We start from the raw sequence: 18841 nt of genomic DNA, 5'->3' as shown, positions 1-18841 counted from the left end.
AGTCTTTCACAGCATTTGCAAACATTGATGCAGCACGTTTTTAAATGACTGTATGAACTAGGATGTTAGTTTATACTTGCTTTGCAGACAGAGGAAATAAGGTTTTGAACTCTTCATACCAGTTAACCCTTGCCTGAGTTACGCTGCCCATGATGGCACCAGTGTCTCTCTCTGTTCCTTTGACGATGAAAGCTGAGATTATTTTCCCAAGGTCAGATACTATTTTAGGGTAATTGAATATGGACTTCCTTGTATTACCAAGGAGCAGCAGGGAAGCAAAAAATATGAGGGCTATTGTCTCATTCACGGTGTAGAGCTTCAGAGACTTGCCGGTGTTGTAGAGTGCAGGGAGCCAGGAGCACCCATTTACGCTAAGATTGTGTGCTACATCGTTGTAGCACAAGTCTGTGACTTGTGGAAGCAGCTTTCCAAAGTAGCCCTCTTGGGTGAGTCAGAAGGGAGTGTTGTGCAGCGTGGTAAGAGGTGGCCTGGGCCTTAGGCAGGACTTAGCCTGGGTTTAGCCTCGCTCCTGAGGCTCCACAAAGGGACTGAGTCTTAACGTGAGAAGTCTTAGGAAGGGGAATTCATGCTCCAGGAACAAGAGCAAGAGAGGCAGCAGAGGTCCAATGCATCAGTGGGATGGAAGCTAATGGCAGTCAGGATTTTGGGACAAATTAAAACTGGGGTGCTGTTATGATAGGAAGGAAAGAAGATGAAGGGAACAAGAACTCAGGAGAAGCAGAGTAGATGAGCCAGCAGTAGGTCAGTGTTAGCAGATGGAGGGAGGAGCTTGGTCAAGGCGCTGGCTTCTGCTCTAGGCTCAGCTAATTCCATCTGCCTTCGTTCATCTGCGAGATGCTTCCGTCTCCTACTGAATGGACTGACTGCATGGCCTGGCAAGCGACTTCACGGGTCAGTCTGTTCCTGTCTGCAAAGTGAGGGGTGCTTCCCAGAAGGTATAATCCTGATGTGTCTGTCTGTCAAATTACAGTGCCTACAACACACTTTGAATTAAAGAGTCTGTATTTTTATTATTTTAGTCTTGATTATTTAACTTGAAGAAATTGAGGACAAAAGGTATTCCAATATTTTTTTTACTTGGTCTGTCATAAACTTTCAACTTTGATACACTACAGCTATTTAGTTTTAATGCATTAGATAGCTGTCATATAGTGATATTTCTAATAGTTAAAGGCTGAATTTCTGCACTTTTCTCCATCAGTAGCCCTGAAAAATGACTGCAGACCATGATTACAGCATTATAGCATTTGCAGTTCCAGATTAAATTGCTATGTAAAACAACTATGCATTTTTACCCCATTTATTTTTACCTGCTTTTCTTCTTGTAGCACTTCAGCAGGGCCAATTTAAAGTCATCATTCTGCATTTTGTTTAACTAAAATCCTGAAGTTTCTTGATTATTTCTTCCATGCTTAGCTTTAGATAGTCGCAGTAGCTCTGTTTTGTGGTTCGTGTATGTGGCCGTCAAACGTGCTTGGTTTTAGCTCTGTTTGAATACCTTGGTGCAGCTTTTGTTTGGAATAGCAGCTGCTGTTGTCCTAGGGGTGATGGAGAGGGAAGCTGTGCTGAATGGGCAGGGAGAATAATAAATGAGACAAGGAGGGATTGCGTTAAGCCCTGCCAGGCACTGTTAGCCTGCTTCTTTTTAATCATAGACAGAATCCTAGAATAGTTATGGTTGGAAGAGACATTCAAGATCATGGAGTCCAGCTGTAAATTCTGCAGCGGCCCTGTCTCTTAACCATGTCCCCAAGTGCCTCATCTACACGTTTCTTGAGCACTGCCAGGGACGGTGACTCCATCACTTTCCTGGGCAGTCTGTTCCACTGCTTCACCACTCTTTCCATGTAGAAATTCTTCCTGATGTCCAACCTGAACCTGCCCTGATGCAACTTGAGGCCATTTCCTCTTGTCCTATCCATATTTATTCTGCAGAAGAGAGGGACCCTCGCTTCACTGCAACCTCCTTCCAGGCAGTTGTAGAGACTCCTCCCCGGAGTCTCCCTTTCTCCAGACTAAGTAACCGCAGCTCCCTCAGCTGCTCCTCGGACGGTCTCTGCTCCAGCCCCTGCACCAGCTTTGCTCCACGCTCCAGCACCTCCATGTCCTTCCTGTAGCGAGGGGCCCAAAACTGGACACAGGATTCGAGGTGCGGCCTCACCAGCGCCGGGTTCAGGGGGAGGATCCCTTCCCTGCTCCTGCTGGCTGCTCTGTTCCTGACGCAGGCCAGGCCCCTGGGCTCGCTGCTGGCTCATCTTTAGCTGCTGCCGACCAGCAGCCCCAGGTCCTTTCCTGCCTGCAGCTCTCCTGCCCCTCTGCCCCAAGCCTGCAGTGCTGCACGGGGTTGTTGTGACTGACATGCAGGACCCGGCCCTTGGCCTTGATGAACCTCGTACGCTTGGTCTCAGCCCATCTATCCGGCCTGTCCTGATCCCCCTATAGAGCCCTCCTACCCTCAGGCAGATGAACTCTTTCTCTCAACTGCAAATGTGCTGAGGGTGCACTCAATCCCCTCATCCACATCATGGATAAAGATATTAAAGAGGCCTGACTCCCCATTTGCCCCGTACTCAGTGCCTCATCCTCCCATGTTTCTGCCTTGCTCCTATTTCAAAATCTTTAAGCAGCTATTTTATATTGGTGCTAATAAAGCTTTATTCATCTATTTCCCATATATTTGTGTGTTTTATGTCACAGGCTAGAGTGAAGCTCTTGTCTCATGCCTGTGTTAATACAGTAGTGTTAGGAGTGCAGCATCTTTGGTATTTTACTATAAGCAGAACTGCAGTGCAGATGAAGGTCTTTATTTGTTTAGATCTCAGCAAGTTCCCACAATCAGGTATGTTTCTTCTTAAAATAAAAAAAATGAATAACCGAGTCACACATTCTGGTGACATTATTTTTAAAGGAAGTGCTAAGTTCCTTCCCATTTTTTTTTTAATAGGAGCATCCAGAGGCAGTTTCACAACTCTTTGCACCTCACCTTTTTCAGCTGCCAAGAACATGCTTGAGCTGCAGCCTTGGGGCTGGGCTACCAACTGCTGTCTCTATGTCGCACTTCTCCACAACATATTTCAGCTCTCTCTTCTCTGCCTCCCTCTCCCTTTCTGTCTCCCATCCTCTTTCTCCTGTCCTCTGGGATGTCTGTGCCCAATGTGAGTGCACCCCTCTCTCCCTTTCTCTGTTCCCAGTTTCTGTCCCCTTCCTGCCCTCCTCCCTGTATCTCTTCCTATGGCCATCAGCATCCCCCACTCTCTCGGCATTTCCCCTCCATTTCTCTGTGGCCCGCCTTTTTTTCCTTGTCTCGTTTTCTTTCCTTCCATCTCTGTTGTCCTCTCACTTTCTTTCTCAGGCTGTTTTGGTCCCTCACTGTTTCTTGCCATTTCTTTCTCTCTCACCATTTCTATTTTCTCTGTCTTTGTTTCTTCTGTCTTTTTTTTTTTTTTTTTCCTTGTCTTTTTGTCCACCTCTCTGCTCTGTTTCCCTTTCCCTCTTTCTCTCTGGCTCTCCCTCTGTCTCTTCCTCTCTTCCTTTGTATCGCCCTCCTCCTTCCTCTCCTTCCTTCTCTGCCTCACACACACACGGGTCCCCAGACCCTCTCCCTCATCTCCTCTAAGCTGGGCCTCTCCATTCCCCCAGCTGAAACATGCGCCCAGAAGCCACGTACCCCGTGTCCTGGCAGCCTGGGCTGTCGCTGCAGGTGGCCCGGGCACAAAGCTCCGAGAGGCGCTCGGCTTCCCGTGCCTACGCAGGGCAAGCGCGTGGCACGTGAACAGCCATCCTGCCCTCTTGCAGATGGCCCTTCTTGATTTATGACCAGTTGGAGGACTGTGGGCATAGTCAGAAGTGAGATGCAGCCTTAATATGGGCCCCTGGCCTAAAATGCCCCCATCATAAAAACAGATGCAGCCCGTGGGTGCTGAAGCTCTTGGGGACACGTTTCAGTTTCAGTGGCAACTCAAGACTTGTTGCAGCAGTCTGGTGTAAAGGGCCTACTGGGTTTCAGGGTGTAAAACCCATCTGTTAGAGCAACTGTAATGCAGGTGTTCAATAATAATATTTGCAAAGGCTTGCAGCTTCAGTAGGCTGCATTTATCACAAATGAGATAAAAACTGCTGTTTCTTAATCAGCAGTCAATAGATTATTCAGGTAGATACAGTGAAGTCAGTGCTTGAATCATCATTTCTCAGTTGATAAGGAGGTGATAGACTTTACTGTAGGAAAAGCTGCCTCCTTTTTTTTTCTTTCCCTCCAACAAAGGGAGCTTTATCCTTCCTTTTCTTCTTTTCTTACCCAGCTCTTCCCATTAGAAGGCCTGTTCCTGCCTGGCTTTTCTGATTAGGATGCTGGTTCCTTCGATTCCTTGTCCTGTGCACACCTGTGGCTTAGTGCACGAGCTCTCTTCAACCTGAAGCCATTAGCCTTATTGATGGACCTGCCACTAGCTGCAGAGTTACCAGCAAGGGCTCAGAGGTAAAGCCTTACTAAGGCTCTGTGCACTAGGGCTTCATGAACATGGTGTTTCTGGAAAAAACACTGTTTAGATGGAAGGTGGAAGAGAGGAAAGAGAACAAAACCTGTGCCGATCCTCTTGAATTTCAAGTGTCTCATCAGCTGCAAAGATGTTTTTCCTAGTGAGGACCTAAAATGTAATGAAAACAGTGGTCTTGAAAACTAAACTATTGCTCTTAGTATCATCTACTTGCCCGAGTGTGGGTTTATCAGGAAGAGGGGCAAGTGGAATGTCGGTTGTGCTCCTTTATGGCATGTGGGAATACCCAGTGAAAGAGAAGCAGCTGAGTAAAGGCTTCCTCACTGAGCTTGAGTCTTTATGCAATGGAAAACGATAAGCAGCAGAGCAGACAAAGCTGCAGGAAACCCCAATTCCTCAAAGTGGATGCTCACCAGGTATTAAAATAAGATGTTAACAATCCTAACAGTGGGGGTGATGACCGTGGAAACAGGAATTCCTAATGGAAGAAGGCAGAAGCTTATCCGTGTTGAGCGTTTTGCAGGGGCTTTCTGGAGCATGTGCTCTAACAGAGCTTTGAGAAGTCCTCCCAGGCGTTTACACAAGAGGTTGGCTTAGATGAGCAGAGGTCTCCATGCTCTCCAAAGAGGCAGAAATCTAGCTTGGGCGGCCTGGCTTCTTAGCCTCTTTCTGCTGCAAGCACACGTGCTTTCTGTTTCCTGCTTTGGCTTTGCATCTGGGAGATAAAGCTTGGTGTGCCCCTTGGGCTTAGCACAGCACATCTAGTTCCTTACCTGCTAAAATTGCATGGACAAATCCCTACCCCATGCATCACCAGAGACTCCCTTCAGAAAGATGTCTGCTGCAAGGCAAACTCCAGCTCTTTCCTAAGTAAATCGACCAACCCAGAGTCAGCGCAACACGGGAAGCCCCACTGAAAGATCACGGTTGCTTCTTTCGGGCAGGAGAAGGAGCATGAAGTGAAATAGTATGTGAATAACCTGTGCACATCGATGCTCCCCTTGACCTGAAAGTTAACCTTTACAAAGTGGAAATGCCCTGCTGGCTTTGGGTTAAAGATTTATTACAGGACAAGGAGGTCTCGTAGCTTTGGAGGTTAGGCCTAAGCTCAGGATTTTTATCTCGCTGTCTGACACTCTCCTCTTTTCCTGAGGCTTGTTCCGCAGTGGCTGACGTGGGCCTGGTGGGCTGTCCTACCCACATGAAACAAAAAGGTCAGATCACCAACTTTAATGACTGTCCAAAATTAGCTCCCTCCGTGCCGGTTGCACCAGAGAGGGAAGGGCAGAGCAGGCCAGAGAGACTAATTCTTTTTACTGACTGCTAGAAGTGTTTTTCTCCAGCCTGAAGGCAGAAGAATCACAGCAAGGTGCTGTGAGCAGGTGGCTTCTGCAGCCTCTATCCATGCAGCATCTGCTTTTTGCCTAACAGGCGTGGGTGCTCTGTATTGCAGACAACTCTAATGACCTTCCCTGCACAAATAAATGATAATAATTAACCTGTCTGACATCTGCTGCTGAATGGCCCCAGAAAAATGACAAGGACGTATTTCATAATAGCCATTCTACAAAGCTGTACGTGTTTTTGAAAAATCCTGGTTTTACTGCAAAGCTCTTGGGTAGTGAAGGTATTGTTTTATTGTCTCGTATAATGCCAAAAGGCTACAAAAGGGGATTTAGATAAACTGGCTGTAAGTGATATGCTGCAGATGGGCAGAGGAGCTGCTCTAGAGAGCTCCCGGAGGCTTTGGCACTGCATAAGGGGTTAACAGAGAAGAGATGAGAGTTGGGGAGGATGAGATCACAGAGACAGGTGGGAAGGAATGTATTAATAAATACATCCCTTAATGACTGGGTTTTAGCTGGGTAGGGATAGGCAGGAGATGCTCTTTATCCAAGAGATCCATCGCTGTGAAAAGCCGTGGTCCTTTGCAGCAGCAGCTCCATGAGCCCGCCGGGAAGGATCCCTGTCTCTCAGTCACCCCCTCGCCTCCATCGCAGCCCTGAGCTGAGCCTAGCACCTGGGTGCTTTACCCAAGTAAAATTCCCAGCTGTTTCAAATCTTTGGCTCTGGCACACCGTGTGCTGTGCTTTCCGATATTCTGTGACATGTGGTAGTATATGGCACATTGGATTTCTAACAGGGCTCAGTGCCTGCACCAGTGGCAGCCCCCCAAGTTTCAGCATGAGCCTTCCAGATTTGTTCCTGGAAAGACCTGTAGAAAAGCAGGCCAAAGAAAGGAGAAACTGTTTGGGTTGTTTTGTTTCCTTCTTTCTTTTTCTGTTGGTTTATTTTTTGAGGAGGGGAGTCCAAACTAAATTAGTATCAATCTTCTTTTTTTTCTTTCTTTTTTTTTCCCCTACGGCTTGTGGAAATACAGTTGCCTTCTTTATTCTGTACATACTTGCTTGCTTCTGCTCCTGTCCTTAGTCAGCAACAGCTTTCTTTTGGAAGAAACTTTCCGAATTGAAAAGCCCTCTTCAGTCACTCCCATGACTGGGACAGAGAATCCTCCCTGGCGTTTGGCCCCCAAGCCCAGGGTAATGTTGCTGTGCAGGATTTCACCAGAGCTGGCCTGTGATCTTTTCTACTCCTTATGTACATAAGGTACCCGAAGCACAGCTCAGAGGCCTAATGAACAAATACTTGTTACTCCTTTAGAGTGCAATATATGAAAATTGCTAGAGATATCATTTTCCAAGGAGTCTTATAAAACAGTTGCAAAAATGGCTTGGCTTTGCTTCTGAGTGTTAAGTACCTTCTTTTATATTCCCCAGACGGAGGAATTAGAGTTTATTTTTTCAACAGCTAATGGAAAAAGAAGAAAAAAAAGGAGCAATGAGGGAGTTTTCACCCCCCATCCTCCATTCATTATCTTTAAATCAGCCCCTGGGTGGGTTCAATGAGAAAGGCCTGTATTTGGTTAAACACCCACCGGGCTGAGTAAACAATTGGCAGCCTCCTTTGGACTTTCTCACTGAGGGCACAGCGCGTTCGCAGGCAGCCCCGCTTGGTCCATGCAGCCCCGGAGGTGCCAGCCAGCAGCGTTCGTGTGAAGAGGGCAGCGAGCGGTCGCTTTGGCCAGGCACCCACCCAGGGTCTCCATTCGCTCCCAGTGACAAAGGATCCAGGGGGAGATGCCCGGGTTGAAGGTAAGGGACAAGGCATCCGCGAGCCGGGAACGCCAGGTATGGACTGAAGGTGGAAAGTGCCTTTTCCTAACACCTCTGGGCCTTGGTTGCCAGAGGACAGTTACTTTTCCACTGAGCTCTTTAGGTGTTTGCTGGACTTGAGGCTCTGAGTACGTGGGGTGAAGGTGGTGCCTGTGGAGGGAGACTGGTGAGAATCAGCTAGCAGAAAAATGCCCGACAGAAAGTGGGCTTCAGGTTTGGGCTGGTACATTTTTTCTGGCCAGATATAGCATGACTACTTCACTAAGTTTTAATGTGCCTCTCTTCTGCGTTCTGAGGTGTGTTTAAAGCTCTCTTGGGATAAAGACTTTGCCGAATAGGTTTTAAACCTCTCATTGCATCCTTTTGAAATGACCCTGTGCCCCGTGCTCCCTGCTTGAGTAGTGAGGTTGGACTAGGTGATCTCCAGAGGTCCCTTCCAGCCTCCACCACGCTGTGATTCAGTGATTCTTGATGAGGCTGTCCCAGCGGCAGAGCTTTTTTTGGCACAATAATTGTTCTTCTGCCCTCCCTCCACACACCCGCTTCCTCCTGCCCTGGCTGCCAGGGGGTGTTTCCCCCTCAGCCTATGAGAGTTGGTCTGTAACATCTGCCCAGGTGTTGCAACCTCAATGGGAGCCTCCCCGGCAGCCCTGGGCACAGGCGCTCGCTTTGCTGCGGGAATTCCTGGTGTTCCTGGAAGCGCCTTGCCAGGGGACAGAGCAGCGCACAGAAAGTCAGGACACGGAGGCTCCAAATCTGCGCCGAGCACCAAATCATCCCTTTCTGCTCTGCGCTGTGTGGGAGCCGCACAAGAGGCAGTTTCGGGATGAGGGCAGTGGGTTCTCGTTTTATTACTTCTCCATAGGAACATAAAGTTGCCATGAGCATCTATATATATCATAGACTCACAGAATGCTTAAGGTTGGAAGGGACCTCAGAGCTCATCCAGTCCAACCCCCTGCTCCAGCAGGGACACCAGAGCACGGGGCACAGGGCGGCACCCAGACAGGTTTGGAAGAGCTCCAGAGAAGGAGACTCCACAGCCTCCCTGGGCAGCCTGTGCCAGGGCTCTGGCACCCTCACTGTCAAGAAGTTTTTTCTTAAGTTCCTGTGGAACTTTTGGTGCTTCAGTTTGTGGCCATTTCCTCTAGTCCTGTCGCTGGCCACCACTGAAAAGAGGCCGCCCCCTCCTCCTCACTGCCTCCCTTGAGGTATTTATAGACACTGATCAGGTCCCCCCTCAGCCTCCTCTTCTCCAGGCTGAACAGGCCCAGCTCCCTCAGCCTTTGCTCACAGGGTAGATGTTCCAGGCCTCTGATCATCCTGGTAGCCCTGCGCTGCGCTCTCTCCAGCAGCTTCACATCCACATATGTATATATATGTGAGTGTGTGGTTGTGTGCATATATGTACACATGCACACAAACTCACCTATGTATATGCACATACACACACACACACGTGCTTCCCATCCTTGGCAGTTCTGGGTGCTGCTTGCCGTTGCCTTCCACTGGTTCCTGCTGCGGGTGTGCGTGTGAATTCCCAGAGCACTGCCTTTTTCTCTCACCGGATATCCCTTTTCCTTGGGCGACCAAACAGATGTGTGCTTTCGCCATCCTCAGAAGCATTCCTTGCTTTATACAACATTCCTACATGTCTTCCTGCTCAGCACTGAAGACTCCCCTCTTGTCCGTCCCTCCTCATATAACCAAATTTCCTGGTCCTCTTGCTCTCCTTCCGTGAACCTCCCGCAACTTTCACTGTCCTCCTTCGGCAGGGAAACAGCCAAGCCCCGTTTCTGGCCACGTGCAGGGCCTGGGGCTTTCTGCCAGGTCCTTGAAAGCGTCTTCTGGCCTGGGCTCCCCTTCCTCCCTGGAAACCCTTGTGCCTTGTTGGCCGTTGGGACAGTGCGGAGGGGCACGGAGGTGTCCACAGCTCGACCGGTCCGAGCTGACACAACATGCCACGCATTTGGATACGAAGGGATATTGTTCTTCTGGAAGCTGCGGCGGTAGCTGACAGAGAAACATCACGTAGTGTTTGAAGACAGACCTTAATTATATTGCAGCCCATGTGGTCAGACTCCAAATGCGTTTTTCCCCACCTGCTTCTGATCTGGTGAGCAAAAGGTTATGGTTCGTAGGCCAGGGCATGATCCGCATTGGGAGCACTCTGCTTTGCATCCCGGTTATCCCAGTGTATGAGCTTTGCTGAGCTTTTTACGCCTTATTGGTCTTTTCTCTCTCCCTTTTTATTGAAAAATGACAAAACAAATGGAAAGCACAATCAGATGAATCTTAAGATCCCATTTACATAAAAATCTGCAGGATCAGGGACAAAATATTAGAAGAAGTAATGAAAAACAGAAGTGAAAACAAAGGACCACAGAGAAGTTTTGTATTTGCTGAGAAAGCATCTGCTCAGTTCCCCAAAACAGCCCCTCATCAACCTACCCGACCTGGAGCCACTCCGAATATTGCCAGGAGTCCTGGAGACAAAACAGGGACGGAAAGGGAGGTCCCTCTGCCCTGAAAGTCTGGGTGCACCTGGAGCAGGGAGCCCCGCGCACGCAGAGCGCCCCGCGGGCCGTCGCTCCAGGCCGTCCCATCCCAGGGGAGCATCCCGCCGAACGGAGACGAATGGCAGAGCCGCGTGCTGGCCTGGGCAGAGCAGGGCCGGCCTGGGGGCCCTGCCTGCCCCCGGAGTCAGCAGATGAGGGGAGCCCCTTCCCTAGGGCCGGGAGAACCCACTGGCTTCTCTGGAAAAGCCCCCGTGGCCGTCGCACGGCGCGCGCCGCTGCAGCCATCGTTTCAGCGCCGGCTCTCCCTCACGTTGCGGCTTCTCAGCCCCTGCACATTTTTATCACTTGACAGCACTGATTTTTGGAAAACAAAGAGAAAAACCAAACAAACATAGTTCCAGCCCCCAACTCTAACATGAACATTCAACTCAGGCTTCTGCTCCCCAGCTCTGTGTTTATGCAGGAGTGCTGGCATGGGCATTTTTTGGTGCATCAAGTAGTCTTTTAAACTGACATCTAAGGACCTGAAGAAGAACAGAGTCCTTCTGAGGTGTGCCGTGGGGAAAGACAAAATGAAGCAAGGGAATGGGAAAACCCACGCCAAGCAACCAGGCTCAGTGCTCTGAATCACAGCGAGGCCAGTGCCTGCCCTTCCTCAGCTGCAGCCCTAGTGGGGAGAGGGAAGTGGGGAAGTTTCCTTGCAGCTCTCCATGCAGTGACCTGCGGGGCTTCCTTTCCCAGCAGGGACAGCAAGCGGGAGCCCGGCGGGATGCGGCAGCTCCGCTCGCCCGCGCCAAGGGGGCTGCAGCAGCAGCCGAGCCGCGACCCTCCGCCTGCGGCTGCCGCCGTCCACACAAGCCAGGCCCGTGCCCAGAGCCCCCTGCTCCAGGAGCCGCACGAGGAGCTGCCGCCGCCGGGGGCCCTTCCTTTCCCTCATGGCCGCGAGCAGCAGGAGCAGCAGCAGCATGGGGAGCCCACGGGCCGGCTCCGCGCACGCGGGGAGCAGTGACGCGGAGCCGCCGCGTTGCCCACGCGCCGCCACTGCCCCCCTCACCACTGCCCCCCTCGCCGCCCGCGCTTCTTCACAGCGTTCGCAGCGAAAGTGGCACTGGGCAAAGCAGCAGGCGGGGGGCATCGGCCCGCGCCCCGCTGTGCCCACGGCAGCGCCTGGCAGGCCTTGCCCGCGGCGCCACGAGGGGAGAAGCAGCAGCTGCCCCCTCTGCTCCTTGCCCCCTGCTCTGCCTGCCTGCGCGCCCGCGCTGCTGCCGCCGCGGCACCGGGCTGGCAGGGGCGGATGCGAGGGGAGGGCTGGTCAGTTCTGGAACTGCTGCAGTCCCGCCAGATCCTGCTGCATTTCCGTTTGGAAGAGGGGGGGGAAAAAAAGAAGAAAAGGCAAAAAGAAAAAAATAAAATAAGGAAAGAAAGAAAAGAAAATGCTCCAGTACAATACGCTTGGCAAGGCTGCGGAGGTGACCTGCTGCTTTGCATATCAATGTGCTTCTGTGCAGCACCCTGTAGAGAGCACAGCCCTAGCCGTGTTTGTTCATTCCTAAGGAGCAGGATCCTCTTTCAGCCTGCTAAAACCAAGGGGTTTTCAGGTTTAGGCCAAGCAGGGCTTCAGCCAGTCTCCGTCAGACGAGCAGCTCAGACGCTCTTGCAGTTGATAGAGGGGAACATTAATATTTAACTTTCTCTGCAGGCCTGGATGCTCAATCCATGGATCACTGCCAAAGCACCTCTGCGTTCACGCAGAGTTCAGCGGAGCTGCTTCATGCATTCCCATAGGATGTAAAGGAACTGTATTTGCATTTCTGCCAATGCAAAGCTGAGCTCTCTCTTACACCTTCTCCCCACTGTGGGCCAGGTTGTTTGTGAGCCTCTTCTCAGCAATGCAGAGCGGGAGGCTGCGGTCTCTGGGGTTCCTGCAGTTTTTAGCCCTGCTCTCCCACAGCAGATACATGTGGAGAAGGCCTAGGAGAGCACACAGAGCTGTTCCTTTCACCCGTGTGTCCCTTGGGTGGGCATTGCCTTGGGGGACTGAATTACAACCTGGCAATGGTTTGGGGCTTGCTTGCCATCATGGTGGCAGAGTTCAAGCCCATGGGGGTGCCATGAATTTGGGGCAGATCAGTGACGTGGCTTTAAGTCCCAGCAGAGTTTCCTTTCCTCCCTCATCCCAAATAGGTCTTGAGCTTTTTCTTTCGTGGTTGTGGGGATGTATCACAAGAATCCGATAACCAGATGGCTCCCAGTAGCAATTCCTAAGTGCCTGAGGGCCATGACTCTGCACACACCTGCAAGACAGTCTGTAGACTTCAGAGCATTAAAGAAATCCACTTTTAAATTGATAGCTGTTTTAACTTTGACAGTGGCTAGCATGCCTCCATAATATTGGTATATTCTGTCTCCTATACATCAACCTGTTACTCTTGAGCCACGTTGTTTATGTGTTATTTAGTGTGTTTCTAAGTAAGTGCAAAATGTGGTCAATATTTACCTGCAGATTTAATAGAACAGGAAATCCTCTCTGTTTTTCCCGGCCAAGGACATGACTGGCTCGTGAAAGCAGTCTCACACTGAGGAGCTGTGGAAATGGTCCATGGAGATAAAGAAGTAGATCACCTGAGCAAGCCTTATCGCCTGCAAAGGCTTTGGAAAAAATACCTTGGGGAAGGGATGGGTTGTTTGGGGGGGAGCCTTGCTCATGTCTTAAATCACAGGTGTGTTTGTGGCGTTTCTTTTGCAGTACCTGTCAGGATTTGGAAATGAGCATGCTTCTGAGGACCCGCGCTGCCCTGGAGCTTTACCAGAGGGACAGGTACCAAGCTCTTCAATGTGCTATTTTAAATGTCACGGAGCAGAGTGAATATCGCTTCCCTGTATCACTTGCTGTCTGAAAACATTTCCATTCTTTTCTCTACCTCTGCAAAAATGTTCAGGAGCCTTCTCTATGCGGGACTGGAATATTCTTTGAGAACTTCTGAGTTTCCCCTCGGAAGCTCTCCTGACTTTCTCTCAGTAGCATTTTCTTGGAAAGGAGTTTGGGATATGTTGGGAATGAACAATTGGCCCTAGCACTGGAATAGATTGGGGTCGAAGCGTGAAGCTTGGCAGGGAGTTGGTGCTCACACAGGACTTGGCTTTCGGGATTTCTGTAGGAGTCGATTTTGAATACGTCTGAGACAGGGCAGCAGCCTCTCTAGGAGGATGAGAGAGAAATGTATGCAGCAATAAACTGACCATTTTATTGTTCAAAGTAAATAATTGCAAGCAGATTACAATAAATGATGCTGGTTTGTTTAGCTTTAAAGAAATGAACCACCACCTCTTTGATGCTACCCACTCAGTCCACAGATATGAGAACGAAGCATTGAAGAATTGAAACGCTCTCACCCCTTTTCTGTTGGTCTGCTTTGTAACAGCATAAATTCTCGGAGACTGATTGTGCCCTCCCTTTAATCTCGTGTAATCCCTTAGATTCGGATGGCAGCATTTTCTGTTCCCTTAATGATTTCCCGTGGTGCAAGTCAGTGCTTCATCATCTATGCCAATGGGCCTACAGAACTAGGGTTAACCAGGGAACTTCCCCACAGCATTTCCAGTTTTTATAATCCCCCCATTTCCGATGCTTTACATGAAAGATGCCAGTATGGTGAGTAACACTCAACACCCAGATGAGCTAAATGTATATATTGGTCCCTAGGCCTGCATTACAGTCTACAGCATAGCCATGAGGAAGAGAAATGGCCCTGTTGGATCTGATGCTAGTGCAGCGTCTCGTCTCTGAGAACGGCTGTAGCAGATGGGTAGAGAAAGACGTATGGCAGAGGCACCTTGTAGCTGGGGATCCGTGGCAGTGCCTGCTGCCCTGAACGGGCAGGGCTCCAGCCTCTGGTCGCAGCTGCTCTTTGCAAGCTGCTCTCTGCCATGTCCCATGGCAACAGCCCTCTCTGTAGGGTGAGGACATGCGAAATTTGTACCAGTGCATGGAAATTAAATGTAGCCCTCCAGTTCTTGATGGAGGTGCCTTCATTTGGATGGAGTTTGGATGCAGTGTCAGAAGAGTTAATAGAAAATCTGAGGCTGAGTCTCCAGGCCCGAGGGTGGATCCTTTCCCCTCTGCAGTATTTGTAAGGCTGGCATCTGCAGTAACGCTGGCTAAGATAAAAATGACAAGGGCTATTGATCCCCCTGCTTCACTGCGTACCCACACTGACAAGATCCAGTTGGTAGGCAGGAAAGCTGTGCACATTGTGAGGGTTTTACCTTTTCCTTGTATTCACCCTCCAGGCCAGGGTTTGATGCTGCAGGGTGACTGCTCTGCTTGGCTGCGGCACGGTGGCAGGATGCAGGGATGTGAGAGCCAGGGCCACGTGGCTGCCCCACCAGAGCAATTGCCCCGGCACGCGGGTGCGTCTTGTTGATCTCCACGAGATACTGGCCTGCGGATAGCAAAATGTTGAGCTGCTCTTCTCCAAGAAGTTATAAACCCAGAGGATCTGTTAAACCTGTGCTGGTCCATACCCGTGGCTCTGCAGAGGTGCAAGCGCATCCTTTGAGCTCCAGAGAGGGAGCAGAGAGAGAGGGGCAGCCCTGCTCGAGGTACCGAGTGGGGGAGGAGGACGGGGCTCATCGTGGCAGAGCAAACACGTTAGAGCAGCTTCCACATGATGGAGTTCTTACCAGCTCCCTGCAAAAGCTGGAGAAACGTGATGTTTCCCCATGCTAGAGCTGCCCCTCTGGATATGTGGTCTTGAAAAGGTGTGCTGAACAACCTGCTTTGTATTCTGTAGGCTTGGCTGTTAGTTCCCTCTGCCCGCAAGCTCCTTTTGCAGATGCCCCCAGACGCTGCCCTTTATGGTTTGCTCCAGCAGCTGGTGCATCTGCTCTTGGCTCTGACGATTCCTTAGGGTACCTCTTGAAGCTCCTGCATGTGGGAATAGGTATCAGGGTCTGGCTGATACCTGCTGGCTCTCGAAGCCTCATGAAAGCAGGAAAAAGCCACCCGGTGCCGGGGCTGCGCCCACAGGGATGCGCTCCGCTCCGCGGCATCGGGCTGCAGGGCGCCCAGCACAGCTTCCTGCTGGGACCTCAGGAAGCGAAACCTCTGCTGCTTGCTCTCACTCATTGTTTTTTCTTTCCAATTCAGAATAACCCGCAAGTCTGCCCATACGGCCTGTATGCAGAACAGCTCTCGGGCTCTGCTTTCACCTGTCCCCGGTCCACAAATAAGAGAAGGTACCGTAACCCTGACCTCCCATCGGCGACCAGGTGACGTGTGTGTGTGTGTGTGTGTGTGTGTGTGTGTGTGTGTGTGTGCGTGTGTGTGGAGGGAGCAGGGGCCATGGGCAGGCTGGCTCCGTGCAGCCCCCCTTTTCTGCAGCCCTAGTCACTCTGGGACACATTCAAAACACTTCTCCTCTGGAGCGCCTGCGTGGCAGCATCAGCAGTGTGCTTGGAGCATCCCCGCCGGAGCAGCCCCTGCCCCCTGCCAGGCCGGCGCGGGCTCCCTTGTGCTGCACCCGCATTGCAGGGGCCAGCAGTGCAGGCCAGCCCCACACGTGCTGGGGACGGCCTGCAGTGCCCCGGGCGGGTGCCCTGCGCTGCTCCGTGCCGCTCAGCTCGCGCTGGCCGCTGCTGCCCGCAGAGGGTGGGTGTATCGTTCTGCCGCTCCCGCAGAGGCTTTTCTGTCCCTTCTGTTGTTCCTTCAGTGAAAGGCGAATTCCTTGTTTGAGCTGCCGCGAGGAGCTCTGCTTGCCGGGCCCGTGCCAGCCCTCACTGCGCGTGGGAAAGGGGATGAATCATTGTTTGCTGCACGAAGGTGTCCTTGATGGAGATATTCCAGCAGTCCAGGCAGAGCTGCCTCCTCCCCTCTGCCACCCGCCCAGCCAAACTGGAACCAACACCATTAACGCAGCACCAGAACCAACGCCGCTAACACAGCGGAGGCTTTAGCAGCCCTGCCCGTCTCTGCCTGTGGTGCTCAGCCCTGCTCTCCTGCCTGGTGAAATCCCTTCCTGTGGCCCGCCTGTGGGTGCACATGAAGCGGGTGCACTGGCTCTGGCACCATGGGCCAAGAGGGGAGCCAGAGGCTGCCGCAACAGCCCTGAGGAGCAGCAGAGAGACAGGGCAGAAACCCCCATGCGCTGACCCAAAGCATTGCTGCGTTTCTGTCTTTTTCTCTCTTTAGAAAAGAAGCCTGGGCTTCTCCTCTTCTTCTGTTTTAGCAGAGGAGCCTGGACCATTGCCCTCTCCTTCACCCTTGCTGCAAGACAGCAAACAGCTCTGGGGTGACTGCTGACCCAAACTGATCAGGCCAGGAGACCACAGAGGCTCTGCAGCCTTACGAGGCCTCAGGGGAAAGGGGCTCAAGGGCATCAAGAGACCCCTCAGGAAAACCGTCAGTTAAATCACACCAGGACAGGGATTAGCAAATGTCGCAGCCCGAGCTGGGCCCGTGCTTGGGCTGACACCTCCAGAAAGGATCCCAGCGGGTGATGGAGACACTGAGTGTTGGGAAGTGCGTGGTGTTGGGAAGTGCCATACCTAAAATGCTGGTCCTCGCTGCCTGGGCTCGCTGGCAGCCCTGCGGGCACAACCAGCCAAGCTTTGGATGCTGCTTTCAGTAACCCATCCAAAGGTGAATGCTGGCTGCGACCTGCTGCCTCCTGAGTGCTCCTCTGGGCTCATGTTTAGACCCTGTGCTCCTCCCTGCCCTCTCTGAACGCTCTGCAGCTCTGATTAAATAGCCCTTGGCCTCCACCCCAGAGAGAGCTTGTTTCAGACACAGGTAGAGCTTTTTGTTTTATATATGTATACACACATATCTATGTATGTATATGTATATTTATGCAACTGTATAATTGTAGACATCTACCTCTACGTAATAGCTGCTTTTCCTATGTGTACTCAGAGCCCAGAAAAAAATCCTTATCTCTCTGTAAGTCTCTGTAAGGCAAATAGGTTTGATAGGTTCAGTATTTAACGTGCCTTTTGCAAATGTGAATTTCATTCATGTCTTGAGGAGTTAAATCAGCCAGCAGTCATTCAGAGAACTTAACCTCTTCTCCAGCCTAATCCAAGCCTTCTCCTTCTTTCCAGCTGGCTGTATCGGATCCTGCCCTCTGTCTGCCACAAACCCTTCCAGCCTCTTGAAGAGGGCCACTTGACACACAACTGGGATGAAGTTGAACCTGACCCCAACCAGGTAACCACATCAGAAAGCACCCTGGCCAGCTTTGTTCAACTCTCTTGTGGGTTTTACAGCTAACATACAGGAGAAAAAAATGCACCATTTGTGTGGCTGCAAACATCTCTCTGCTCCAGCCAAATTCTAGTTAAGTTAAATCCCCAAAGTGCATTTAATAACTGCATCCTCTGCATGTTCCCTTCATCCTGAATCATGCCCCGGCACAGCAGGCAGAGCAGCAGGATCTCTCTGCTATCCATCTTCCCCTTCCCGGGCTTTCGGAGAGGCTGCTGGCTTCCAGCCTGCTTCTCTGCAGCCCTAGTGGGAAATCAAGCTTCATTCTAGAGAGTCACGCGGAGACGTGGCATTTGTCTTCCTCGCTTATGGCCCTGCCATCATCTTTAATCATGATTTCTTCCCTGCCAGCCCCAGAACATTTGGCTTCGCTAATCTGGCTCTTTCCTCCTGCCATTCTCCTCTCAGCATAATCTCGTGTTCATTGGTTTCAGCTCCTCTCAGGTTTTGACCTTTGATGCATCATCATTAGCTGATTTCCAGCCTTCTGGCAGCCTTGCCATTTGTCTAAATATTTTCCTTCTTCTCCTGGAATATGTTTTCCAGTCACTGACTGAGCAGCAGTGACAGGCACCTATTTAACTTTCTTTGCTGCTCCTTCTCAAATGAAGCTCCACAGACTTCTGTTATCACCTCATCATTGCCGATGCCCTTTTATAACCAGCATCTAAGTTTATGGTTATCTGTGATTATGGCATCTCCAAGGTGTCTGTTTCTCAAGCACGACAGGCCATTAATACACAGTACATCTGCTACCCAAGGGACTAGCCGTGCAGGGGACATCAGAGAGTGACTGAACCAACATGGGGAGGAAAAAAACTGTTAAGTAATACGAAACACAGAGGTCTCATATCTCAGGAAGGCCACAGATCGCTGGAGTCTGGCACAATGTACTGGGAAAACAACAGTAGGAGTTCTCCCATTCTAAGCACCCACATCTGGCTGCTTTTGGGTCTTACAGACTTTTTTTCCAACTCCGTTCTCTCCTTCCCATATTCTTACATCCGAAGGAGCCCAACACAGCAAAGCTACACTAGACAAAGAGAGCACAAAGCCCAGCAGTGGACCAACAGTTTGCAAAGCCTTTGGAGAAGGGAGGGAGCCAGATGCCATTTTCAGCTATGACCAGTGGTCTGGATCATACGCTGATTTCCCACTCTCCTTGTTCAGTAGTAATGAGGACTGCAGAGGTTTCCACAGAAACCAATGTGAAAATGAAGCTGTTATGTAGGAATTGCACTATACTTATTATTAATCTGTAGACTTACTGTCATCTTTGATATTGCTCAGTGAGAAAAATTTAGGCCTTTAGGCCATCTTCATACCTGACATTTATTTCTGTCGCTTTCTCTCTTTTTTTTTTTTTTTTTT

The 18841-nt window shown here is 50.7% G+C and overlaps 1 protein-coding gene across 1 annotated transcript in view; it reads left to right on the top strand.

Annotated features, from left to right (window-relative positions):
• The first annotated feature begins 7518 nt into the window (after window positions 1-7518).
• Window positions 7519-18841, top strand: part of HGD (homogentisate 1,2-dioxygenase) — a 25638-nt gene continuing 14315 nt past the window's right edge. The window contains exons 1-4 of the mRNA XM_026050360.1: window positions 7519-7666; window positions 12953-13024; window positions 15356-15444; window positions 17308-17413. Of these exons, the coding sequence (XP_025906145.1) occupies window positions 7652-7666; window positions 12953-13024; window positions 15356-15444; window positions 17308-17413 (282 nt within the window). The 5' untranslated portion in view covers window positions 7519-7651. The remainder of the gene's footprint in view (window positions 7667-12952; window positions 13025-15355; window positions 15445-17307; window positions 17414-18841) is intronic.

Source organism: Nothoprocta perdicaria, unplaced genomic scaffold (assembly GCF_003342845.1).
Source record: "Nothoprocta perdicaria isolate Ctin4 unplaced genomic scaffold, notPer1 scaffold_68, whole genome shotgun sequence".
NCBI lineage: Eukaryota > Metazoa > Chordata > Aves > Tinamiformes > Tinamidae > Nothoprocta > Nothoprocta perdicaria.
The sequence above is the reverse complement of the archived record's forward strand: the minus strand, read 5'-3'. Positions and strand labels throughout refer to the sequence as shown.